This window comes from Mobula hypostoma, chromosome X1, assembly GCF_963921235.1.
Source record: "Mobula hypostoma chromosome X1, sMobHyp1.1, whole genome shotgun sequence".
Taxonomy (NCBI): Eukaryota; Metazoa; Chordata; class Chondrichthyes; order Myliobatiformes; family Myliobatidae; genus Mobula; species Mobula hypostoma.
Genome location: NC_086128.1, coordinates 15146063 through 15173910, shown reverse-complemented (window position 1 = coordinate 15173910; position 27848 = coordinate 15146063). Strand labels below are relative to the sequence as shown.

The window sequence follows — 27848 nt, the reverse complement described above, 5'->3', positions numbered from 1 at the left end:
TCAAGGGCAGTAACCAAGGTCCAATGTGCAAGGGAGAATGGAAGTTGCACCAGGTCCCAGTGAGGCCTAACCATCAGAATTTCCAAATAATTGGTTAGCATGTTATTGGTGTTTTATTGTAGATGGAAGCTTTCCTGTGACAGTAGTGTCCAGAACACTGGCTCTGACAACATGCCAGTGGGAAAACTTTGGGCACTAGACTTGTATCTGCTCTTTCATGAAGCTAATCTAGTTCCAATTCTGCAGTATCATTTGTCTTCAATGTTGTATTAGCTCATCTGAATGATTCAGCCATGCCTTTTTTACTTACAGATTCTATTATTCCATTGTTTTTGTTAGCATTCATTTTATGCCCTCTACAAATTTGAAGAGAGCAGAAACACTGCAGTCCAAATCCTGTATTTGCCCTCAATCTTGTTCTTGCTCACCTATCTTGGCTCCCAGTGTACAATGTCTTTATTTTAAGTGTCATACTTGGGTCCAAATTCTTCTTATTTCCCCACTCTTTCAATTCTTCCAACTTTGGTTTTTAGATTCAAAAGGGCAAGTTCCAAATGACCAGGAAATTTCAGTGAAAATTGCTTAGAATTACAGCTTAAACATACAGAAGTTTTCAATTTCAATATCAACATATGTGTCTTTATGAAACTTGCCTTTTTTATTGTGCCATCATGTTCATAATGCCACGAGCTGTTTGAAATAGAAATGTTTGATGTATGTCCATGACCAACACTTTAAGCGGGTGGGGAGTCTGAGCTGATAAGCATTCTGAAAAGATGTTGAATGGGTTTTACCCTTGTGATTATTCTGATGTTTACCTCTTTCACAAGGCTGCAGGGGACCAAAGTCAGACTTGCTGAAACCATCTTTGTTGTTATTAACTTTTATCTATGGGCTCAGATAATGTGGGTAGTTAAATTGTAACAGTATGAACGAGCAGCTTCTTCGTGTCCTTTCAGTTTATGGCCTGTTTTAAATGTTCACTTGAGTTCCTCGTGGCATGCTGGGATAGAAATTACTGGCAGCGCAAGAGTCCATGGCCTGGAGAATTGAACTGGCGGGCAATAGGAAGCTTGGGCTCAGCCCTGTTGACTGAACATGGGTGCTCCACAAAGCAGTGTCACATCTGTTTTGCCTTCTTTTCATTGTAGAAGAGAGCATGTTGTGAGCACTATGGTCACAATGTCTGTGGCTAACCCTGTTGGTATGGGTATGTTATTTAAATTTAAAACTCCTAATATTGGAGCTAATCTAGGAGTAGACATTTTGTGAAGTGTCGTCAGAAATGTGTCACATACAGTGGGGATCTGCAGTGAAATGAGTGATCACGGACCACTGCAGTAGAACTCATTGACAATAGATTAGGGAAATTTTGTATAATGTCTGTCCCCAAAATATCTGTAGTTAAGACTTTTTAACACTGTTTGTATATAACATTGCAAGTTGTTAATTCAGTATAATAAACATAATGGTAGGGTTGAGTTTAAGTGCAACTCTTAGCCAGACTTGCATGAACATTGTTCTTAGCATCTACAGAGCAGTAAGTCTTGCTTTATAGTTCCACAGATTTCTGGTACTAAACTTGAATGTGAGTTAAAGTTGAGTACAAGCTCAAAAGTAAGATTGCTCCAGCAGTCCTTCGGAATGAAATTATAATTTCCTGTTTGTTAGAATGTTACTGCAGCTGGTGACCCTTTCCAAAAGGGCAATGGCAGCAGAGTCTAAATATTTTAAAGCAGAGATGGATTGATACTAGATGTGCAAGAGGGTGAAAAATTGCCACAAGTAGACAAGAATGCAGCCATGATATTATTAAATGATGGGTCTGAGGGACCAAATGACCAACTCTTAATTCTTAACTATGTGTTAATTTATTAGTGCATTACAAAATGTAAAATGCTAAAAACACATCGTTACATCTTTGCCCAGTGTCAACATTGAAACAGCTCTGATCAGTAAATAATACTGCCTTCTGAATATCACTGGATTAACTTCCTGGAACTTTCTGCACCCTTTGTGGTTGACACAACCATCAACATTTACTATTGTACGTATTGTAATTCCATTCCTAACTATTAATTTTTATACATGATTCTATGCCCATGTCCTCCAAAGTTTGACCTTCAGATGCATTGATTAAAGTGTGCAAAATTTCTTTGGTTTTACTGTATTCATTTAAGATTTTTAGCATGGGTAGATTCTTTTTTTCTGCTATGTGTTTATTGCATAGTTTTTCAACTGTTTTGAAAATTTGGCCTTTGTGACATGCTCTTTTAAATTCCAAACGAATCTGAATGGCTAAAGAGGGTGACTAGCTGATCACAGAAGTGGATCAATGTATTTTTCTTCCATTTCACCAGTATATTTGGGGCAGTAAAAATCACTGTACAATGGTGAATGTTCTATTAGTGAGAATTGATAAAAGCAGCTACTGTTAAGTCCAGATGATTATTTTGAGAGAAATAATGTGTTTAAAACTTTCAGTTGTAAAAATAAAATGCCTAAATTTTATCAATATTCAGTACTTATTTCTTAATGCTACTTTTTCAAATAGCCATAATTTGAACTGAGGAAGCTTGCCTGACTAAACCACAAGCAGCTATATTCAATAAGTCTGTGCTGAGAATTCATTATTAGCATTTTAGTAGCTGGTTGGTTATTCTGTTAAAATTCAAGACTTCCAAAAAGTTTAAAAACGCAAACAACAGGAATTCTGCAGATGCTGGAAATTCAAGCAACACACATAAAAGTTGCTGGTGAACGCAGCAGGCCAGGCAGCATCTCTAGGAAGAGGTGCAGTCGACGTTTCAGGCCGAGACCCTTCTGAAACGTCGACTGCACCTCTTCCTAGAGATACTGCCTGGCCTGCTGCGTTCACCAGCAACTTTTATGTGTGTTGCTTCCAAAAAGTTTGTTATTTTTAACTACTTAAAGTATTTCTTTGGTCGTATGTTGCAGATAAAATGGTAGATTTTGAATCTGGAGTGATGTTAATTTTCCCAGGTAATAAAAGCTGTCCAAAATTCTATATAATAACACTGGTCCCGTTGTATTAGTGTTCTAACGTTCTCTTTTTATGTCATAAGTGCTTATCCTAGAACAGCAGTTCCCAACCTGGGGTCCACAGGCCCCTCAGTTAATGGTAAGACTCCATGGCATAAAGAAGGTTGGGAATCCCTGTTGTAGAGGAACAGATATGAGGTTTAATATTCATTCTCATAATATAATTCATTTATCTAGTATCTTTTATGATCTCAAGATGTCCCAATGCACTTTCCAGCTAATTAAATTCAAAGGATTCAAAGTATGTATAAGTAATACAACCTTGACATTCGTCTGCTTACAGGCAGCCACAAAGTAAGAAACCTGCAAGAATGATCAGAGAAAGCGGTGGGGGGGGGGGAAACACAAGTCGTGTAAACAATAAAAGCACTAACAATAACAGCATTCCAAACCAAATTGAGTCTGTAGACCTGAGTCCTGGAGTAGGCCCATAGCCTCTGTCTCAGTTCATCATGTAATGGGGTGAATTGCCACAGAACTTGCAGACACAAAGCGTGTAGTAGCCAGAGCAGTCTCAGCCTCAGTGCCAAGGACAGTGGAGTAAAATGTCATGGAGCAGAGCCAGATGGACCCTCGCATCCTCTCCCAACATCCTGCCCTTTCAGTTGATCTCGCCCGGCATTTAAATTGTCCCAACACCAGGTCGTCCCCCACACTCAGGCGCGGGCCCCTTACTGAAGTGCAGTCACTGTAATAATGTACAATTTAAAGACAGCATGTTCCTCCAACAACAAAATAATAACCCCATTTGTTTTGATGCTTATTAAGGGGTAGATATTATCCAAACCACTTGGGAAAATTCCCTGCTATTTTGAAATAATGCTGTGGGATCTGTAACATCCACTTGAGCAGATGTAGGGATTGGCTGAATGAGTCCTCCAGTATGCAATCCCTTATGATCAGTGCAGCACCAGAGGAGAGCTGCACTGAGTGTCAACTTGGATTTTTGTGTTATCTGTGGAGGCCTTTTAAACTAACAACCTTATGACTGGAGTGAGAATATCATTCTAAGCATGAATTACATTCATTTTGTTCTTTAGTTACTTGATCCAAATGGAGCTTTTTAAGTGTTTATACTTTTTTTAAAAGAAGGAAATCTTATTTAATACTCAAGGGGAATTGGAAACTTTAAAAATTGAGAAACTGAAGTAGTAAATTCTATACACACCTTTCCTATTTGCAACTTTACAGGAGTTGGTTTGCAGTTTGTGGTGAATTGTGTTTTAAACACTGCCATGAGGGTCACTGGGCACTCATGGGGAAATGTGACTTAGCAGGTTTGTTATCTGTTAGGCTGTGAAAGGACGATGCACCTGGGGTACTATGCAGTGAATGTGATTTTCTTTTTATTTGCTATCTGTTAACATGTAATTTTGAGTCTTGGATTACTGTATAAGAGAATGCATATTGCTATAATGTAAGTGACATTTTTTTTAAACTGCAGATAGGGTGGTGGCTTCAGCTGCCTTAAGTTGCCATCTTTCACTCTATTGAACAGCTTTCTGAGTGATTTGGAACTCTATTTGTTTATTTGCATGATATTTAATTTGGAGAAAAATAAACATTTTGACATTATTAAAGTAAACATGTATGTTTATTGGTTTGTAAGTGTCAAATTTAATGTTTAAAGTTATGGAAGTGATTTTGTGATTGTATGGTATTGAAAACAGTTGCAAACTAGTCCCTTGAGCATTCTGTTTTGCAGCAGAACTGGTTTGGATTAGATTTGTTCATTTCATTTCCTGGCTTTTATTTCTAAATGTGAATCTTATTCAATCCTGAATCTCCAATCATCTCTTCCTCGCTTTCCAATTATGGTATACTTATGACCTTTCACTTGATGTGAAGTTTGCATATAAGCTGGTTAAACCCAACCTTAATGACTGAAATTAATTATTAGTCATGATCTCCATTAAAGTTTTACTCTTTCAGTTTATATGTAGTTGTCTGTATATTGATATTGAATTGGACTTGTCTTTTAATGGTCATATCTGACATTGATATCATTATAAACCCTCTGGCAGAAAAAACAAAGTATTGTGATCTTTGGAAGAACATACAACACGAGTATGACCTCTTCCCAATTTAGAAGAAAGGCCAAGTACCCAAAGCCAGTCTGATGACATTTGTTGCCCAAAGCATGTTGCTTTAATAAGTTACAGTGCTTGAAGGAGGGGAAATTACCTTTATAGCTTGCTACAATCAAACATTTCTATGTGCTTTAATATGGGAGTGTACCAAAGCAGAGAGCCCTGGGGACTGGTGTATAGTGTGCCAAGTTTTCATTATTGAATCTCTGTGACTTGGGTCTTTTCCTTTCATGGTGGCTTTAAACTGAAGTTCCTCCATCTTTAGAAGCCTGGTATAAACTGATAGTGTTGGCAGATGTGCTATTTTTCTGAGAAATTGGGAGTGGGTGGGGAAGTGATTCTCATTTTCTGTACAGTGCAAAGAAAGATGTGGTAATTTTCTTATCACAGTTCATGCATGCATTTTCCTGAATTCTATGGATGCAAACCTATCCAATAAGAGTTACGCCAGTTGCAAAATTTTTAAATAATTTCCTTGTGTATCCAAAAGCACAACGCTCTGCTCTCCACTCCCTCTGCACTAATCCTAACCTTACTATAAAACCTGCCGACAAGGGGGATGCTGTGGTAGTCTGGCATACTGACCTCTACCTTGCCGAGGCACAGTGACAACTCGCGGATACCTCCTCTTATTTACTCCTCGATCATGACCCCACTGAGGAGCACCAGGCCATTGTCTCCCACACCATCACCAACTTTATCCGCTCAGGGGATCTCCCATCCACTGCTACCAACCTTATAGTTCCCACACCTCGCACTTCCCTTTTCTACCTCCTACCCAAGATCCACAAACCTGCCTGTCCTGGCAGACCCATTGTCTCAGCTTGCTCCTGCCCCATCGAACTCGTTTCTGCATACCTCAACACTGTTTTATCCCCCCCCCCGTTCAATCCCTTCCTACCTATGTTCATGACACTTCTCACGCTCTGAAATTTTCTGATGATTTTAAGTTCCCTGGCCCCCACCGCTTTATTTTCACCATGGATGTTCAGTCCCTATATACTTCCATCCCCCACCAGGAAGGTCTCAAAGCTGTCCGCTTCTTTTTGGATTCCAGACCTAACCAGTTCTCCTCTACCACCACTCTGCTCCGTCTAGCGGAATTAGTCCTTACTCTTAATAATTTCTCCTTTGGCTCCTCCCACTTCCTCCAAACTAAAGGTGTAGCTATGGGCACCTGTATGGGTCCTAGCTATGCCTGCCTTTTTGTTGGCTTTGTGGAACAATCTATGTTCCGTACCTATTCTGGTATCTGTCCCCCACTTTTCCTTTGCTACATCGACAACTGCATTGGTGCTGCTTCCTGCATGCGTGCTGAGCTCGTTGACTTTATTAACTTTGCCTCCAACTTTCACCCTGCCCTCAAGTTTACCTGGTCCATTTCCAACACCTCCCTCCCCTTTCTGGATCTTTCTGTCTCTATCTCTGGAGACAGCTTATCTACTGATGTCTACTATAAGCCTACTGACTCTCACAGCTACCTGGACTATTCCTCTTCTCACCCTGTCTCTTGCAAAAATGCCATTCCCTTCTCGCAATTCCTTTGTCTCCACCGCATTTGCTCTCAGGATGAGGTTTTTCATTCCAGATGAAGGAGATGTCCTCCTTTTTTAAAGAAAGGGGCTTCCCTTCCTCCACCATCAACTCTGCTCTCAAGCGCATCTCTCCCATTTCACGCACATCTGCTCTCACCCCATCCTCCTGCCACTCCACTAGGAATAGGGTTCCCCTTGTCCTCACCTACCACCTCACCAGCCTCCGGGTCCAACATATTATTCTCCGTAACTTCTGCTACCTCCAACGGGATCCCACCACTAAGCACATCTTTCCCTCCCCCCTCCCCTTTCTGCTTTCCGCAGGGATTTCTCCCTGCGCGACTCCCTTGTCCATTCGTTCCCCCCATCCCTTCCCACCGATCTCCCTCCCAGCACTTATCCTTGTAAGCGGAACAAGTGCTACACATGCCCTTACACTTCCTCCCTCACCACCATTCAGGGCCCCAGACAGTCTTTCGAGGTGAGGTGACACTTCACCTGTGAGTCAGCTGGGGTGATGTACTGCGTCTGGCGCTCCCGATGCGGCCTTCTATATATTGGTGAGACCCGACGCAGGCTGGGAGACCGTTTTACTGAACACCTACGCTCTGTCCGCTAGAGAAAGCAGGATCTCCCAGTGGCCACACATTTTAATTCCACGTCCCATTCCCATTCTGACGTGTCTATCCACGGCCTCCTCTACTGTCAAGATGAAGCCACACTCAGGTTGGAGGAACAACACCTTATATTCCGTCTGGGTAGCCTCCAACCTGATGGCATGAACACTGACTTCTCTAACTTCTGTTAATGCCCCACCTCCCCTTCGTACCCCATCCGTTATTAGAAACATAGAAACATAGAAAATAGGTGCAGGAGTAGGCCATTCGGCCCTTCGAGCCTGCACCGCCATTTATTATGATCATGGCTGATCATCCAACTCAGAACCCAGCCTTCCCTCCATACCCCCTGACCCCTGTAGCCACAAGGGCCATATCTAACTTCCTTTTAAACATAGCTAATGAACTGGCCTCAACAGTTTGCTGTGGCAGAGAATTCCACAGATTCACCACTCTCTGTGTGAAGAAGTTTTTCCTAACCTCGGTCCTAAAAGGCTTCCCCTCTATCCTCAAACTGTGCCCCCTCGTTCTAGACCTCCCCAACATCGGGAACAATCTTCCCGCATCTAGCCTGTCCAATCCCTTTAGGATCTTATACGTTTCAATCAGATCCCCCCTCAATCTTCTAAATTCCAACGAGTACAAGCCCAGTTCATCCAGTCTTTCTTCATATGAAAGACCTGCCATCCCAGGAATCAATCTGGTGAACCTTCTTTGTACTCCCTCTATGGCAAAGATGTCTTTCCTCAGATTAGGGGACCAAAACTGCACACAATACTCCAGGTGTGGTCTCACCAAGGCCTTGTACAACTGCAGTAGTACCTCCCTGCTCCTGTACTCGAATCCTCTCGCTATAAATGCCAGCATACCGTTCGCCTTTTTCACCGCCTGCTGTACCTGCATGCCCACTTTCAATGACTGGTGTATAATGACACCCAGGTCTCGTTGCACCTCCCCTTTTCCTAATCGGCCACCATTCAGATAATAATCTGTTTTCCTATTTTTGCCACCAAAGTGGATAACTTCACATTTATCCACATTAAATTGCATCTGCCATGAGTTTGCCCACTCACCCAACCTATCCAAGTCACCCTGCATCCTCTTAGCATCCTCCTCGCATCCTCCTCACTGCTAACACTGCCACCCAGCTTCGTGTCATCCGCAAACTTGGAGATGCTGCATTTAATTCCCTCATCCAAGTCATTAATATATATTGTAAACAACTGGGGTCCCAGCACTGAGCCTTATTTATTTATTTTTATATATATATGTTGTTTCTCTCTCTCTTTTACTCCCTCTGTCCCTCTCACTATACCCCTTGCTTATCCTCTGGGATTCCCCCCTCCCCCTTTTCTTTCTGCCTGGCTTCCTGTCCCATGATCCTCTCATATCCCTTTTGCCAATCAACTTTCCAGCTCTTGGCTCCATCCCTCCCCCTCCTGTCTTCTCCTATCATTTTGGATCTCCCCTCCCACTTTCAAATCTCTTACTATCTCTTCTTTCAGTTAGTCCTGACGAAGAGTCTCAGCCCGAAACGTCGACTGTACCTCTTCCTAGAGATGCTGCCTGGCCTGTTGCGTTCACCAGCAATTTTTATGTGTGTTCCTTGTGTATTCTGTAGTTTGCATGTTTAAGTTGTCTTCTGGTTATTTTTCATGTTTTGTCTTTTCCAATGGAGGAGGTTTACTTTGTTTTTTGTTTCATTTACCACCTCCTTTGGTTCTGCCTTTATCTTTGTAGTAATTCGTGGTACGTGAGCTCTGCATCAAAGAAATCCTGCCCGATAATGTTGGCAGAGGACAAGGGCAGCTTAGTTAGCTGAGTAACAACTGTTAAGGATTGAGATTTTATATTTGTGTAAACCTGGAGCCATAAAATATGTGCATCCAGTTTTTTTTTCTCTGAGGGTAGAAGGTGCAGGGCAGGAGTTGAGGGGGCAATTATCAAAATGTCAGCCAGGTAATATCGGCAAACAACGTTTGCTAGTGCAGAACATTAATGTTGTAAGTTAGTTTTCAAATTTTGTATCTGTCTCCCATTTTAGGAAAGAAAAAGCAGAAAAAGGGAAAAACCCTTACCTTAACTGACTTTCTGGCAGAAGATGGAGGAGGGAATGCCCCAGTCTACATTCACTCAAAGCCAGTAAGTTGGGCAGATGAGACAGATGACTTGGATAATGAAGGTAAGATGATTTAGCAATTAAGAAATCCTGACTTGTGGCCCATAATATAAAATACTTGCAACCTGTGGCTTCATCAGTTGATTGTTTGCTGGATACTGTTCTGCAGTCCACAGTACCTCTGGAGCATACTTCTAACACGGCCTTTCTAAATGTGAGTTCTATGTTTTTGGGGTTTCATGTTAAATCTTTTTTTTGCTTTGGAGCTGCAGGTCATTCTTGCAAGATGTTTAAGCTGGCATTTTTTTTTAACATCGCATCCATCTCCAAGTCCATTTTGACAAGAATTCCACACCCTGCACTGATGAACCCTACTGCTGTCTCCAACCCACCACCACCTCTTGGCCACCCTGCTCTGGGTCTTTTCATCTTGAATTGCTGACAAGACAACAACCATCCTGCCTTCAGTACTCCTCTTTCATCCTCTGAACGTACTACTATCCACACTATCAAACCTGCAGACAAAGGGGGTGCTGTTGTAGTGTGGCGGACTGACTTCTACCTTGCTGAAGCCAGGCGGCAAAGCTCAGACACCACCTTATAGCTACCCCTTGAAATAAAAACCCCGTTCCAGGCTATCAGAAAGCTATCTCTGACACCATCATGGACCTCATCATCTCTCGAACTCCCATCCACTGCCAGCAAATTCATAGTTCACTTACCCTGCACTGCTCACTTCAATTTCCTACCCAAAATCCACAATCCTGACTGTCCAGGTAGGCCTATTGTCTCTGCCTGCTCCTGTTCCACTAAATCCGTGTCCTCATACCTCAACTCCATTCTATCCCTTTTGATTTAGTTCCTTCCCACCTACATTCGAGACACATCTCATGCTCTTGATCTCTTCATTAACTTTCATTTCCATGGCTCTAACTCTCTTATTTTCACCATGGATGTCCAGTCCCTGTACACTTCTATTCCCCTGTCAAGAAGGCTTGAAACCTCCTCCACTTCTTTCTCAATAAAATAACCAACCCTTCTCCCTCCACCACCATCCTTCATCTGGCAGAAGTGGTTCTCATCTTCAACAATTTTTCCTTTGGCTCTTCCCACATTCTTCAAACTTGGAGTAGCCAGGCGCACAAGGTATGCTTGCCTCTTTGTTGGCTACTTAGAACAGTCCAAGCCTTCCCTGGTACTGCTCCCCAACTCTTCCTCCACTACATTGATGACTGCATTGGTGCTGCTTCATGCACCCACGATGAGCTTGTCAACTTCATCAAGTTTGCCTCTAACTTCCACCCTGTCCTTAAATTCAAATGGTCCATTTCTGACACCTCCTTCCCCTTTCTCAATCTCTTTGTCTCCATATCTGGAGACAACTGTCAATTAACATCTTTTGTAAACCCACTGATTCCCACAGTTATCTTGACTATGCCTCTTCCAACCCTGTCTTTGTTAACAAAATAATCCCTTTTCTCAGTTACTTCGTTTCCATAGCATCTGTTCCCAGGATGCAGCTTCCCTTTCCAGGACATCAGAGATGTCCCCCCCTCCTTCAAAGAACAGGGTTTCCCTTCCTCCACCACTGATGCTGACCTCACCCACATCTCCTCCATATCCCGAACATTCACGCTCACTCCATCTTCCCACTGCCTTAAAAGTGATAGCGTTCCTCTTGTCCTTAACTACCACTCCATCACTCTCTGCATCCAGTAATCATCCTCTGCAACTTCTGCCATCTCCAAAGGAACCCCAACCACCAAACATCCTTATCCCCTCCCCCCCCACTTTTCGCAGGAATCGCGCTCTCTTTCATTCCCTTCTCCATTCGTCCCTCCCTACTAATCTCCCAACATTTATCCCTGCAAGCTGCCAAAGTGCTACACCTGCTCCCTCACCTCCATTCAGGGCCCCAAACAGTCATTCCAGGTGAGGCAACACTTCACCTGCAAATCTGCTGCGGTTGTTCATTGTGTCTGGCACTCCTGATGCGGCCCCCCTGCTTTGGTGAGACCCATTATAAAGTGGGGGACCGCTTTGTCAAGCACCTTTGCTCCGCTCGCCAAATGCTAAACTTCCAGTGTCCAAACATTTTAATCCCCATTTCTGTTCCCCTTCTGACATGTCGCTCCATAGCTTCCTCTTGTGCCAACGTGAGGCCACCCTCAGTGGAGGAGCTGCACCATAAGATATAGGAGCAGAATTAGGCCACTTGCCCCATTAAGTTTGCTCTGCCATTTCATCATGTCTGATCCATGAACACCTTACTTTCCATCTGGATAGCCTCAAACCTGATGGCATGATTATCAATTTCTCCTTCTGGTTTAAAAAAAATCCCTCCTTCTCCCCTCTTCTTTGCTTTCCCACTCTGGCCTCCTATGGTCCACTCTCTTCTGATTCCTTCCTCTACAGCCCTTTATCTTTCCCACCCACCTGGCTTCACCTATCACCTTCTAGCCACCCCCACCAACCTTTTTATTCTGGTGTCTTCCCCCTTCCTTTCCAGTCCTGAAGAAGGGTCTCAGCCTGAAAAGCTAACTGTTTATTCATTTCCATAGATGCTACCTGACCTGCTGAGTTCCTCCAGCATTTTGTGTGTGTTGATATGCTCCTTTATGTAGTTCAACAGAACTGCAGTGCAATTTTATTTAGAAAGGTGGTCTAAATGTACTGATATGATTCTGGTTCCAAGCAGTAATTAATAGATAGCATGCTGTTCTCCTTGATATATGTATTTCATCCACCTGCTGAAAATACAAAGGTTTAAAGGAAAATTCACATCTTGTGCTGTAAAACCAGTATCGTCAATTAGCTGATTTCTACATGTTAGCCTGATTTATTTAGCAGGCAATATATTAAATGTGGAATTCCATGAAAAATTTCTGCAAAATCCTTAGGAAACCCATAATTAACGTAAAGGCTGCAGAAATTTATCATACTTATCCTCTGGAATTGTAATGAATACAAGAGCCTGCCTTTCCTTTGTCAGTTTGTTTTGACAATTGCTTGCGGTACTTGCTGCAATCTGAAATCTGGAACTGTGTAACACCATGCCGCCTTGTGTATTGCCTTAAGAGTTTGCACCATGAGTAGATTGCTACAACCAGATGGTCTCAGGCAGACTTCCTTTAATAACCAAACCTGTGATTTGAGCATTCAGGTTAATTCTTAGGAGTAAATGGGTGTTGCAGGTAAAATTTGAAAACTGTCAAAATCCAGTTCTTGTTTTTAATCCTGGGCAGGTGATTCAGCACAGTGATACTGTAGGTAGTATAGCCAAAATATAGCTCAAGCAACCCAGGTTTGAGCCTGATTTCGGATGTTGTCTTTGTGGAGTTTACATGTTCATTTTGGCTTTCCCTAGATGCTCCTGTTTGCTCCCAAATCCCAGCTATGTGCAGGTTAGTGGGTGACTATAAATTACCATTGCTGTAGATGGCTGGTGGGAGAATGGTGTTTCAGATAGCATTTGTGAGAGAATATGTCACAGGGAAGTAAGTGGGGAACAGGATGGCTCTGAGAGCTGACATTGACTGTGGGGTTAATGGCCTCCTTTGAAGTATAAATTATGGCAAAGCCTGATTCTGTTTTTGCCTAATAATTGTCCAGGAGTTGTCTGCTTGAACTAGTCCCATACCCCTCTCAACCCTTCCTATCCATGTATCTATTTAAATGTCTTTTAAGCATTACGATTGTACCTGTCTCAACAGCTTTTGTTTTCTGGCTTCTTGTTCCATATACTCACCACCCCCTGGAAAAAGTTGTCTCTCTGGCCTCTTTTAAATCTTTCCCCTTGCCTTAAATCTATGCCTTCTTGTTTTAGACTCCCCTATCCTGGGGAGAAAATAAACTGACTATTCATCTAATCTATGGCACTAATGTCTAGTATCCTTGGAATTGTGCATCTTTTAATAAGATCACCTCTCATTCTTCCTATCTCTAATGAATAGAGTCTTAATTTGCTTAACCTTGTAAGACATGCCTGGGAGCATCTTGGTGAGCTTTCTCTGGATTATCTGTAATAGAATCATATCTTTCCTTAAATTGGAAGCCACAAGTTGTTCATAGAATTCAATGTGATCTCACAAGTGTTTTTGTGCAATTTTTGTTTGTAGCTGAACTAAAACTGAGTCTCATGGAAGCTGTAACTGGGAAATATAAAAGTCTTTAATCACACAGTGAACCTCCAGGAGAGTCCAAGAGAATCTCACTTTCCTGACACAATGTTTTATACTTCAACACAGAGATAACAATGAACAATTAACTACAGTTTCAATTCCAGGGAAGGTGGGACCTGTACAGAAGGGATAGTTTGCACCTGAACTGGGATGGCAACTGGTATCCTAGCAGGAAGGTTTGTTAATGCTGCACAGTGAGGTTTAAACTAGAGTTGCAGGGGGATGGAAACCAGAGTGCTAGAAAGTTAGTGGAGAGGTTATGGAGGCAGATGTTAGTAAGACTTCAGACAAAGTTAGGAATCAAAAGGTTGAGCATGATGCGACTAGTGTTCTGAGCTGCCTATATTTCAATGCGAGGAGTATCATAGGAAAGGTGGATAACAGTGCTGAAGATGAGGTAGCTGGTTTACAAACAGAGGCAATGTGTAGTGAGGAGAGGCTGTTGATAGGGCAAACTTACAGTCAACAGGATGAGTTGCAACGTAAAAGGCGGGCGAAACCGAAAAAGGTGAATACAGGACTGTAGATATTGTCTCTGATTGTGCACAGTATACAGAATAAGGTCAATGAACTTGCAGCACATTTGCAGATTGGCAGGTATGATGTTGTAGGCATCACTGAATCATGACTGAAAGATAGCTGGGTGCTTAATGTCCAAGGATACACATGGTATCAAAAAGATAGGCAGGAAGTTGTGCTGTTGGTAAAACGTGAAATTAAATCATTAGAAAGAGGTAACGGGGTCAGAAGGTGTTGAATCATTGTGGATAAAGCTAAGGAACTGCAAAGGTGAAAAGACCCTGATGAGAATTGCATGCAGACCCCCAAACAGTAGTAAGGATACGGCCTACAAATTACAATGTGAAATAGAAAATGCATGCCAAAAGGAAAATGTTGTAATAGTCATGGGGGACTTCAAAATGCAGGTAGGTTGGTAAAATCAGGTTGGTGCTGGATTACAGAAGGGGGAATTTCTAGAGTGCCGATGAGGTGTCTTAAAGTTGGAGGTATCAGTATAAGAGGCACGAGAGAGAGGAGTTGACCAGAATAGATTGCAGAAGAACACTGCCATGGATGAGCAACAATGGCTGGAATTTCTGGAAGCAATTTAGACGGCACATGATATATACATCCCAAAGAGGAAGAAGTATATGTTGGGGAGGCTTTAAGCTAATATGGCAGGGGGATGGGAACCCACACAGAAAAGAAGAGGGAAGTGATGCAGAGACCAAAGCTAGAGTTAGTGAAGAAAAAAGTAAGAGTAGAGTAAAAAGCAAAAATCGCATAGGTCACTAGATTCTAAAAGGACAATGAGTATAAGGGCACTTTATCTAAATGCCCGTAATATTAGAAACAAGGTTAGTGAACTTGTGGCACAGATCAGTACCAAGGCATATGATTTAGTGGCCATTACAGAAACCTGGTAGCAAGGTGGAGATGACTGGGAATTAAATATCCAAGGGTATCAGGTAATACGGAAAGATAGGCAGGAAGGCAGAGGAGGTGGGGTGGCGCTCTTGATTAGGGATGAGATTAGGGCGATTGTGAGAGAAGATATAAGATCTATGGAGCAGAATGTTGAGTCCATCTGGGTAGAGATTAAGAATAGTAAAGGGAAAAAATCACTGGTGGGTGTTGTCTGTAGGCCACCTAATAAAAATATTGCAGTGGCAGAGGCGATTAACCAAGAAATTACTGAGGCTTGTAAGAACGGAACGGCAGTTGTCCTGGGGGATTTTAACTTCCACATAGATTGGGTGAATCAGGTTGGTCAAGGAAATCTTGAGGAGGACTTCATAGAATGCATCTGTGATTGCTTTCTTGAGCAGCATGTTAGTGAACCTGCAAGGGAAAATACTATCTTAGATCTAGTCCTGTGCATTGAGAGAGGTAAGATTAACGATCTTGTAGTCAGGGATCCTCTTGGAAAGAGTGATCATAGTATGATTGAATTTCGCATTCAGATGGAGGATGAAATAGTTAGATCTAAAACTAGTGTATTATGCTTGAACAAGGGAGACTACAACGGGATGAGGGAGGAGTTGGCTAATGTGGATTGGGAGCACAGACTATTTGGTAGGACAGTTGAGGAACAGTGGAATACTTTCAAAGAGATTTTTCACAGTGCTCAACAAAAGTATATTCCAGTCAAAAGTAAAGACAGCAAGGTGGGGAGAGTCAGCCTTGGATAACTAAGGAAATAAAGGATAGTATCAAATTAAAAGCTGATGTGTACAAAGTCGCTAAGAGTAGTGGGAGACTGGAGGATTGGGAAAACTTTAAAAAGCGACAGAACAACTAAACAAGAAATATGGGAAGATAGAGTATGAAAGTAAATTAGCACAAAATATAAAAACAGATAGCAAAAGTTTTTATATATAAAGCGGAAGAGGGTGGCTGAAGTCAACGTAGGTCCCTTGGAAGACGAGAAGGGGAAATTGATATTGGGTGATAAGGAAATGGCTGAGGCATTGAACGACTATTTTGTGTTGGGCTTCACGGTGGAGGACACGTCTAATATGCCAAAGAAGGTTGTTATGGATGAAATGGGAGGTGAGGACCTCGGTAAAATCACTGTCACTAAAGAGATAGTGATGAGCAAACTAGAGGGCCTGTAGGTAGATAAGTTCCCTGGTCCTGATGAGATGCATCCCAGGGTGCTGAAGGAATTGGCGGAGGTTATAGTAGACGCGTTGGTAATCATTTATCAAAACTCTCTGGGCAGGTCCCGGCGGATTGGAAGACAGCAAATGTCACGCCACTTTTTAAAAAAGGATGTAGGCGAAAGATGGACAACTATAGGCCAGTTAGCTTAACATCTGTAGTCAGGAAAATGCGTGAAGCTGTCATTAAGGAAGAAATAGTGAAACATTTAGAAAGGAGTGGTTCCATTAGACAGACGCAGCATGGATTCAGAAAGGGCAGGTCCTGTTTGACAAACTTACTGGAGTTCTTTGAGGACATAATGAGTGCAGTGGATAGAGGGGAACAGGTGGATGTCATATACTTGGATTTCCAGAAGGCGTTCGATAAGGTGCAGCACAAGAGACTTATAAATAAGATATGGATACTTTATACTTTGGAAGAAGTGTATTGGCATGGATAGTGGATTGGTTAACCAACAGAAGGCAGAGAGTTGGTATAAATAGGTGTTTCTCTGGTTGGCAGTCAGTGGTGAGTGGGGTGCTGCCGGGGTCGGTGCTGGGCCCGCAGCTGTTTACCATTTATATTGATGATTTGGAAGAGGGGACTGAGTGTAGCTTAGCAAAATTTGCTGACGACACTAAACTGAGTGGAAAAGCAAATTGAACAGATGATGTGGAGAGTCTGCAGAGGGATATAGATGGGTGAAGTGAGTGGGCCAAGGTCTGGCAGATGGAATACAATGTTGGTAAATGCGAGATCATGCACTTTGGAAGGAATAATAGAAGCAGATTATTATTTAAATGGTGAAAGATTGCAGCATGCTGTTGTGCAGAGGAACTTGGGAGTGCTTGTACATGAATCGCAAAAAGTTGGCTTGCAGGTACAACAGGTTATTAAGAAGGTAAATGGAATGTTGGCCTTCATTGCTGGAGGGATTGAATTCAAGAGCAGGCTGCAACTATACGGGGTACTGGTGAGGCCGTACCTGGAGTACAGGGTGCAGTTCTGGTCTCTATACTTGAGGAAAGATATACTGGCTTTGGAGGCAGTGCAGAGGTTCACCAGGATGATTCCAGGGATGAAGGGGTTAACCTATAAGGAGCGATTGAATCGCCTGGGACTATACTCTGGAGTTCAGAAGAATGAGAGGGGATCTATAGAAACATACAAAATTTTGAAAGGGATAGATAAGGTAGAAGTAGGAAAGTTGTTTCCATTGGTAGGTGAGACAAGAACTAGGGGACATTGTCTCAAGATTCAAGGGAGAAGATTTAGGATGGAGATGAGGAAAAACTGTTTTTCCCAGAGAGTGGTGAATCTGTGGAATTCTCTGCCCAGGGAAACAATTGTGGCTTCTTCACTAAGTATATTTTAGAAACAGTTAGATAGGTTTTTACATAGTAAGGGAATTAAGGGTTATGGGGAAAAGGCAGGTAGATGGAGCTGAGTTTACAGATCAGTCATGATCTTATTGAATGGCGGGGCAGGCTCAGTGGGCCGGATGGCCTACTCCTGCTCCTATTTCTTAAGTTTTTTTTTCCTTAGTATTCTAAAGGCAACATGACAGAACTGTGGCTAATAAGAGAAGTCAAAGCCAAAGAGAGGGCATATAATAGAGCAAAAAAATAGTGGGAAGTTAGAGGATTAGGGAGCTTTCAAATACTAGTAGAAGGGAACTGAAAAAGGCATTAAGAATGTGAAGAAAGGAATATGAAAGTAAGCTGGCCAGCATTAAAAAGGATGCCAAGAGATTTTTTTCCCCCAGATACATAGTGTAGAAGTGAGGCGAGAGTGGATATCAGATTGCTGGAAAACGTTGCTGGAGAGGTAGTAATGGGGGACAAAGAAATGGCGGACAAACTGACTTAAGTATTTTGCATCTGTCTTCATTGTGGAAACACCAGCAGTATGGTGGAAGTTCCAGGTGTCAGGGAGCATGAAGTGTGTGAAGTTACCATAACTAGAAAGTTCTTGGGGACACTGAAAGGTCTGGAGGTAGATTAGTCACCTGGACCAGATGGTGTACATCTTAGAGTTCTGAAACGGGTGGCTGAAGAGATTGTGGAGGCGTTAGTAATGATCTTTCAAGAATCACTAGATTCTAGAATGGTTCTGGAAAACTGGAAAATTGCAAATATCACTCTACCTTTCAAGAAGGAAGAGAAGAAATTATTGGCCAGTTAGTCTAACCTCAGTGGTTGGGAAGACGTTGCAGTCTATTATTAAGAGCATAAGACATAGCAGCCAAATGTACCATTGGCCCATTGAGTCTGCTCCACCATTCAATCATGGCTGATCCTTTTATCCACTCCTCAACCTTCTCCCAGTAACCTTTGATTTCCAAAGTGTCTAATCAAAAACCTACCAATCTCTGCCTTAAATACACCCAACGATCTGGTCTCCACAGCTGCCTGTGGTAACAAATTCCACAAACTCACCAGCCTTTGACTAAAGAAATTTCTCCACATCTTTGTTTTAAATGGATGCCCCTCTATCCTGAGTCTGTGCACTCTTGTTCTAGACTCCCCCACCATGGGAAACATCCCTTTCCACATCTACTTTAGGTCTTTCAACATTTGAAAGGTGTCAATGAGACCACCCCCCCCACCCCAAAATCCTTCTAAATTCCAGCTGGTACAGACCCAGAGCCATCAAAAGTTCCTCCTGTGATAACTCTTTCATTCCCGGAATTATCCTTGTGATCCTCATCTGAACCCACTCCAATTCCAGCGCAGCACATCTTTTCTTAGATGAGCCCAAAACTCAAGGTCTTATAAAGCATCAACATCATATTCTAGACTTCTTGAAATGAATGCGACCTTCCTCACTGCCTTTGCATCTCAGATTTTTGGATTTTCTCCCCATTTAGAAAATAGTCTGCACATTTATTTCTACTACCAAAGTGCATGGGCATGCATTTTTCAACATTGTACTTCATTTGCAACTTTTTTTGCCCATTCTCCTAATCTGAAGGATGAAGTCTCAGGGTACATGGAGACACGGGATAAAATAGGCCATAGTCATCATGGCTTCCTCGAGGGAAAATCTTGCCTGGCAAATCTGTTGGAATTCTTTGAAGAAATAACAAAGCAGGATAAACAAAGGAGAATCGGCTGATGTGTACTTGGATTTCCAGAAGGCCTTTGTTAAGGTACCGCAAATGAGTCTGCTTAACAAGCTACGAGCCCGTAGTATTACAGAAGAGATTCCAGCATGGATAGAGCTCTCTCTCTGACTATCCATCCCATAGGATGATGATGGTTCCTTTCAGTCAGTTAGTGGGGTGGTATCCCACTCCTCAGAAAGGAACAGCATATGCGTGAGTGGATCTTAGGTGAGTAGGGGGTTGCACAAGTCCAGACCCACCCTCTCGACATCCCCTCCCGGATCCAGCAGCATGGTGGAGTCCAAGACGGCTGGGGGGGAGTTCTGTTGCAGTGAATGGCCAGACCAAGCTTCAATGCAAGGGATGCCCTTTCCGAGCTTCACGGCACATGTTTGCTAGATGGCCGTTGACCCTACGAGAGGGTTCATCCGCCCTTTAACGGGTCTTGTTTGTCGTCCTGCAGGGTGTCTGGCCACACTCCTCACCAGGCAAGCCTGGTGGGGGAGCCGGTTTAGTCGCCGACCACCCGACCGTGCGACAGTTAGGGTTACATGGTACCAGTAACACTCAGACGAGTGACCTGACCAGAATAGAGCATTAGCTAATTGGCAGGAGGTAAAAAGTGGGAATAAAGGGAGCCTTTTCTGGTTGGCTGCCGGTGACTAGTAGTGTTCCACAGGGGTCGGTATTGGGACTGATTCTTTTTGCGTTATATGTCAATGATTTAGTTGACAGAATTGATGGCTTTGTGGCAAAGACAGAGTAGAAGAATGGGCAAAGAAGTGGCAGACGGAATGCATTGTTGGGAAGTGTATGATTATGCACTTTGGTAGAACAAATGAAAGGGTTGACTATTTTCTAAATGGAGAGAAAATATAAAAAACTGAGACGCAATGGAGCTTGGGAGTCCTTGTGCAGGATTCCCTGAAGGTTAATTTGTAGGTTGAGTCTGTGGTGAGGAAGGCAAATGCAATGTTAGCATTTATTTCAAGAGGACTAGATTATAAAAGCAAGGATGTAATGTTCAGACTTTATAAAGCACTGGTGAGGCCTCACTTGGAGTATTGTGAGCAGTTTTGGGCCCCTTAGAAAGGATGTGCTGAAACTGGAGAGGGTTCAAAGGGAGTTCACAAAAATAATTCCAGGATTGAATGGCTTGTCATATGAAGAGTGTGTGATGGCTCTAAATTCGCTGGAATTCTGAAGAATGAGGGGTCACCTCATTGATACTTATTGAATGGTGAAAGGCCTCGATAGAGTGGACGTGGAGAGGATGTTTCCCGTGGTGGGAGAGTCTAATACCAGAGGACGCAGCCTCAGAATAGAGGGACATCCATCTAGAATGGAGATGAGGAATTTGTTTAGCCAGAGAGTGGTGCTTCTGTGGAATTCTTTGCAACATGCAGCTGTAAAGGCCAAGTCACTGGGTATATTTAAGGCAGAGGTTGATAAATTCTTGATTGGTCAGGGCATGTAGGGATATGGGGAAAAGGCAGGCAATTGGAGCTGAGTGGGAAATGGATCGGCTGTGATGAAATGATGGAGCAGACTCGATGGGCGGAATGGCCTGGTTCAGCTGCTTTTTCTTATGGTCTTGTCTTAGTCACCTACTTTTATGCTTTGAATATCTTGGGTAAATTTATAGAATTACATATTTAAAAAGATATCACATCCCAGCTAGCAGAGAGCCTTTATTATCCAATGTTGATGTTTTTTCCAAAAGTCGTACACTCCAAATGTACTCCTTTTTTGTTAGTGTTGAAGGATGGCATCATGAACATATAACAAGCTGTAAGGTTAAGAGATAAAACGGATCTGTCCTGCACTGTCGATTAAGAGGCAGGTATATACCTTTAACAGTGTGCTGAAAGTAGGAACATTCATCTTTTGTCACCTCTGTAGTTTCAATGGGACAGAGTCAGAATATCCCATTAAATTGTGTACAGGTTTTATTTCTTGAAGAATTATTTTAGTTAATGCAGTTATGCTATCCATAATGTCATAATGCCAGAATGATCCCCAACAGTCGTAAGACTGCCCTATGCTCCATCCCACTTGAAACGAATGCTAGCATTCCATTAGTCTTCCCTATTTCCAGCTATACTTGTGTGCAAGCTTTACCTTTCAGGACCTCCAAAATCCCTGCTTTTTTGTAGTGTTTGACCACTAAAGTAAGACTGTTTTCATTTTTCCAAATTATACTTCATTTGCCAACTTTTTGCCCACTCACCTAATCTATTAATATCTCTGTTAATATTTTGTATTGTCATAGCTGCCCATACCACCAGAGACTGAAAAGTGGAACTCAGCCAATTTGTATTCATGGCAGAAGTGTAGCATTTTAAAAGTTTTGATAGTCTGAGAACTGAAAGCTTGTTTACCTTTAGACGGTGTTCTCTGCCCTGGAATATAAGTAGTAGAAGTAGGAAGTAGATTATTCAGCCACTTGTTCCTCCTCCATTATTCACTAAGTTCATTGCAGATATTTTACCTTGGTAGCACTTTCCTACATCAGCTCCAGATCCCTTGATGTCTGTAATGTACAAAATTTGCTGCTCTTCCTTCGTTGTATTCAGCAGCTGTGTCTCCATATCCCCCTTAAGTAGAGAATTCCAAAGATTCACTGCCCTTTGGTTGAAGAAATTTTGTCCTATCTGTCATTAATGGCTACCCCAGCCAGGGGAAACATCATTCCTCATCTACCCGGTCAATAGCTGAAAGAATTTTGTAGTTTGATGAAATCGCCTCTTGTTCCTCTAAACTGCAGAGTATATATAGGTTCAGTGTCTGACTAATTTGTCCTATAGGAATTCCCCATGCCAGAAATCAGTCTGGTGAAAGGAATAAGCTACTGTTCGAATTGTTCACTTTGTTCCTCCATGTTTTTATAAATATTTAATGAATTTGTGGGGGTGGGGTGGGGAGGGATAAAAAGTTGCAAATTGCCAATTGTTCATTGAAATTTTGATGCAGGCAAGCTAGAAAAATTGGCTGTGCTAAGAGCACTATGAAGCAATTTAGGAGTCTGTGCAGCACTTTGTCATAGACATTGTTTCATGTAGCTAAGTTGAGTATCAGCAAAGTAAGCTAATACTTGCACAGCAGATCTAAAACAATAAAGTTAACAAGTTTGTTGTGAATACATATGGAAGATGTGAAAATCAACCCAGAAAAGAGTTAATCAGAAAGGATTAAAATGGCATTGATTATTTTGTTTATGCAACTTCTTCCTGAGTGAAAAAGTTATGGGTATATTATCTACATGTTCCTTGAATAGTAACCTGTTCTTGGTCTTGAGCAGAGAATGTGCACTTTTGCTTGGCAAAGCGGGTATGGAGGGTCAGGTGATGTAGCTCGTGCATTTAGCAGCTTTGTGTTTTCCAGCATGGTACAGACCTGAATGTATCTACTGCAGTTTTGGAGATGTGCTTGGTAGAACCTGAGGCACTGTTCATGATCCATTTTGCTTGTGGTTAAATGTGTGTTAATAGGAAAAGTTTGAAAGGAACATTTAAGTACAGTGGCATACAAAAGTTTGGGCACCCCAGTCAAAATTTCTGTTACTGTGAATAGCTAAGTGAGGAAAAAAAAATGAACTGATTTCCAAAAGGCATGAAGTTAAAGATGACACATTTCTTTAATATTTTAAACAAGAAAACTTTTTTTATTTCCATCTTTCACAGTTTCAAAAATAAAAAAAGGAAAAGGGCTCAAAACAAAAGCTTGGGCACCCTGCATGGCAGTACTTAGTAACACCCCCTTTGGCAAGTATCACAGCTTGTAAGTGCTTTTTGTAGCCAGCTAAGAGTCTTTCCATTCTATTTTAACTTCATCAGTCCACAGGACTTGTTTCCAAAATGCATCAGGCTTGTTTAGGTAGAACATAGAACATAGAATAGTACAGCACACTACAGGCCCTTTGGCCCACAATGTTGTGCTGACCCTCAAACCCTACCTCCCATATAACCCCCCACCTTAAATTCCTCCATATATCTGTCTTGTAGTCTCTTAAACTTCACTAGTGTATCTGTGTATCTCCACCACTGACTCAGGCAGTGCATTCCACGCACCAACCACTGTCTGAGTAAAAAACCTTCCTCTAATATCCCCCTTGAACTTCCCATCCCTCATCTTAAAGCCATTTCCTCTTGTATTGAGCAGTGGTGTCCCAGGGAAGAGCCGCTGGCTGTCCACTCTATCTATTCCTCTTAGTATCTTGTATATCTCTATCATGTCTCCTCTCATCCTCCTCTCCAGAGAGTAAAGCCCTTGCTCCCTTAATCTCTGATCATAATGCATACTCTCTAAACCAGGCAGCATCCTGGTAAATCTCCTCTGTACCTTTCCAATGCTTCCACATCCTTCCTATAGTGAGGCGACCAGAACTGGACACAGTACTCCAAGTGTGGCCTAACCAGAGTTTTATAGAGCCGCATCATTACCTCGCGACTCTTAAACTCTATCCCTCGACTTATGAAAGCTAACACCCCATAAGCTTTCTTAACTACCCTATCTACCTCTGAGGCAACCTTCAGGGATCTGTGGACATGTACCCCCAGATCCCTCTGCTCCTCCTCACTTCCAAGTATCCTGCCATTTACTTTGTACTCTGCCTTGGAGTTTGTCCTTCCAAAGTGTACCACCTCACACTTCTCCGGGTTAAACTCCATCTGCCACTTCTCAGCCCACTTCTGCATCCTATCAATGTCTCTCTACAATCTTTGACAATCCTCTACACTATCTACACCACCAACCTTTGTGTCATTTGCAAACTTGTCAACCCACCCTTCTACCCCCACATCCAGGTCGTTAATAAAAATCACGAAAAGTAGAGGTCCCAGAACAGATCCTTGTGGGGCACCACTAGTCACGACCCTCCAATCTGAATGTACTCCCTCTGCCTCCTGCAGGCAAGCCAATTCTGAATCCACCTGGCCAAACTTCGCCGGATCCCATGCCTTCTGACTTTCTGAATAAGCCTACCGTGTGGAACCTTGTCAAATGCCTTACTAAAATCCACGTAGATCACATACACTGCACTACCCTCATCTATATGCCTGGTCACCTCGTCAAAGAACTCTTATCAGGCTTGTTAGACACGATCTGCCCTTCACAAAGCCATGCTGACTGTCCCTGATCAGACCATGATTCTCTAAATGCCCATAGATCCTATCTCTAAGAAACTTTTCCAACAGCTTTCCCACCACAGACGTAAGGCTCACTGGTCTATAATTACTAGCACTATCCCTACTACCTTTTTTTGAACAAAGGGACAATATTCGCCTCCCTCCAATCCTCCGGTACCATTCCCGTGGACAACAAGGACATAAGGATCCGAGCCAGAGGCTCAGCAATCTCTTCTCTCGCCTAGTGGAGCAGCCTGGGGAATATTCCATCAGGCCCCAGGGACTTATCTGTCCTAATGTATTTTAACAACTCCCAACACCTCCTCTCCCTTAATATCAATAGATGTTCCTTTGAACCTTTTGAATAGAACTTTTTGGCTGCAATGAGCAAAGATATGTTTGGAGAAAAAAGGGTGCAGAATTTCATGAAAAGAACCCCTCTCCAACTGTTAAGCATGGGGGTGGATCGATCATGCTTTGGGCTTGTGTTGTAGCCAGTGGCACGAGGAACATTTACTGGTAGAGGGAAGGATGAATTCAATTAAATACCAGCAAATTCTGGAAACAAGCATCACACCGTCTGTAAAAAAGCTGAAGATGAAAAGAGGATGGCTTCTACAACAGGATAATGATCCCAAGTACACCTCAAAATCCACAATGGACTACCTCAAGAGGCGCAAGCTGAAGGTTTTGCCATGGCCCTCACAGTCCCTTGACCTAAGGAGGCGGAGAAGAAGGAGTCTGAGAGTCTGAGTGGGAGTGCCGAGAAAGAGATTTTTGAAATTTTCGTTATTTTTTTTTTCTCCAACGGCTTTCTGAGAGGCGGGACTGCGCAGGCGTGTGACGTCGGGCAGTGCAGCGCGGCAGATTTAAAAGGAACAGAGCCTCAGAGAGCGGGCAGCGTAGTTTGCGGGCAGCGGAGTGAGCCGGGAGCAGAGTGAAGACTTAAGGGCTTCGGCTCACCGGGCTTAGGCAGAAACGGGCGAGGCGAGGAAGGTTTGACATTCATTTTCTGTTGCTATTTGAGGAGAGGGGCATTATGACTGTGAGGGCAGTTTGTTGTTCTCGGTGTCGGATGTGGGAGGCCCTGGAGTCTCCAAGCCTCCCGGACGTCTACATCTGCGCCAAGTGCATCGAGATGCAGCTCCTAAGGGACCGCGTTACGGAACTGGAGCTGCAGCTCGATGACCTTCGTCTGGTCAGGGAGAGCGAGGAGGTGATAGAGAGGAGTGGAAGGCAGGTGGTCACGCCGGGGCCACAGGAGGCAGACAAGTGGGTCACGGTTAGGAGGGGGAAGGGGAAAAGGCAGGTGATGGGGAGTACCCCGGCGGCTGTGCCCCTTAACAACAGGTACTCCTGTTTGAGTACTGTTGGGGGGGACAGCTTACCCGGGGGAAGCGACAGTGGCCCTGCCTCCAGCACAGAGTCTGGCCCTGTAGCTCAGAAGGGTAGGGCAAGGAAGAGGAGGGCAGTTGTGATAGGGGACTCGATAGTAAGGGGGTCAGATAGGCGATTCTGTGGACGCAGTCCAGAGACTCGGATGGTAGTTTGCCTCCCTAGTGCCAGGGTCCGGGATATTTCTGATCGTGTCCAAGATATCCTGAAGTGGGAGGGTGAAGAGCCAGAGGTCCTGGTACATATAGGTACCAATGACATAGGTAGGAAAAGGGATGAGGTCCTGAAAGAAGAATATAGGGAGCTAGGAAGGGAGTTGAGAAAAAGGACCGCAAAGGTAGTAATCTCGGGATTACTGCCTGTGCCACGCGACAGTGAGAGTAGGAATGCGATGAGGTGGAGGATAAATGCGTGGCTGAGGGATTGGAGCAGGGGGCAGGGATTCAAGTTTTTGGATCATTGGGACCTCTTTTGGCGCAGGTGTGACCTGTACAAAAAGGACGGGTTACACTTAAATCCTAGGGGGACCAATATCCTGGCAGGGAGATTAGCGGGGGCTACTGAGGTGACTTTAAACTAGAATGGTTGGGGGGTGGGAATCAAATTAAAGCGGCTAGGTGTGAGGAGGTTAGTTCACAACAGAGGGATGGGAACCAGTGCAGAGAGACAGAGGGGTGTAAAGTGAGCGTAGAAGCAAAAAGTACAAAGGGGAAAAGTAAAAGTGGCAGGCCGACAAATCCAGGGCAAGCATTAAAAAGGGCTAAGAGAGTTGTAAAAGAGCGCCTGAAGGCTTTATGTGTCAATGCAAGGAGCATTCGTAATAAGGTGGATGAATTGAAAGTGCAGATTGTTATTAATGATTATGATATAGTTGGGATCACAGAGACATGGCTCCAGGGTGACCAGGGATGGGAGCTCAACGTTCAGGGATATTCAATATTCAGGAGGGATAGACATGAAGGAAGGGGAGGTGGGGTGGCGTTGCTGGTTAAAAAAGAGATTAACGCAATAGAAAGGAAGGACATAAGCCGGGAAGATGTGGAATCGATATGGGTAGAGCTGCGTAACACTAAGGGGCAGAAGACGCTGGTGGGAGTTGTGTACAGGCCACCTAACAGTAGTAGTGAGGTCGGAGATGGTATTAAACAGGAAATTAGAAATGTGTGCAATAAAGGAACAGCAGTTATAATGGGTGACTTCAATCTACATGTAGACTGGGTGAACCAAATTGGTAAAGGTGCTGAGGAAGAGGATTTCTTGGAATGTATGCGGGATGGTTTTTTGAACCAACATGTCGAGGAACCGACTAGAGAGCAGGCTATTCTGGACTGGGTTTTGAGCAATGAGGAAGGGTTAATTAGCGATCTTGTTGTGAGAGGCCCCTTGGGTAAGAGTGACCATAATATGGTGGAATTCTTCATTAACATGGAGAGTGACGTAGTTAATTCAGAAACAAAGGTTCTGAACTTAAAGAGGGGTAACTTTGAAGGTATGAGACGTGAATTAGCTAAGATAGACTGGCAAATGACACTTCAAGGATTGACGGTGGATATGCAATGGCAGGCATTTAAAGGTTGCATGGATGAACTACAACAATTGTTCATCCCAGTTTGGCAAAAGAATAAATCAAGGTAGTGCACCCGTGGCTGACAAGAGAAATTAGGGATAGTATCAATTCCAAAGAAGAAGCATACAAATTAGCCAGAGAAAGTGGCTCACCTGAGGACTGGGGGAAATTCAGAGTTCAGCAGAGGAGGACAAAGGGCTTAATTAGGAAGGGGAAAAAAGATTATGAGAGAAAACTGGCAGAGAACATAAAAACGGACTGTAAAAGCTTTTATAGATATGTAAAAAGGAAAAGACTGATAAAGACAAATGTAGGTCCCCTGCAAACAGAAACAGGTGAATTGATTATGGGGAGCAAGGACATGGCAGACCAATTGAATAATTACTTTGGTTCTGTCTTCACT

The 27848-nt window shown here is 43.1% G+C and overlaps 1 protein-coding gene across 3 annotated transcripts in view; it reads left to right on the top strand.

The window, feature by feature from the left end:
- Window positions 1-27848, top strand: part of eif4ba (eukaryotic translation initiation factor 4Ba) — an 81411-nt gene that overhangs the window by 4551 nt on the left and 49012 nt on the right. For 2 of the 3 annotated variants that reach the window (XM_063037685.1, XM_063037684.1), the window contains exon 2: window positions 9350-9487. In XM_063037685.1, coding sequence (XP_062893755.1) covers window positions 9350-9487 — 138 coding nt within the window. Of the gene's footprint in view, window positions 1-1942; window positions 2048-9349; window positions 9488-27848 lie in introns of those variants that run through there. The other variant, XM_063037687.1, reaches the window with a different exon arrangement.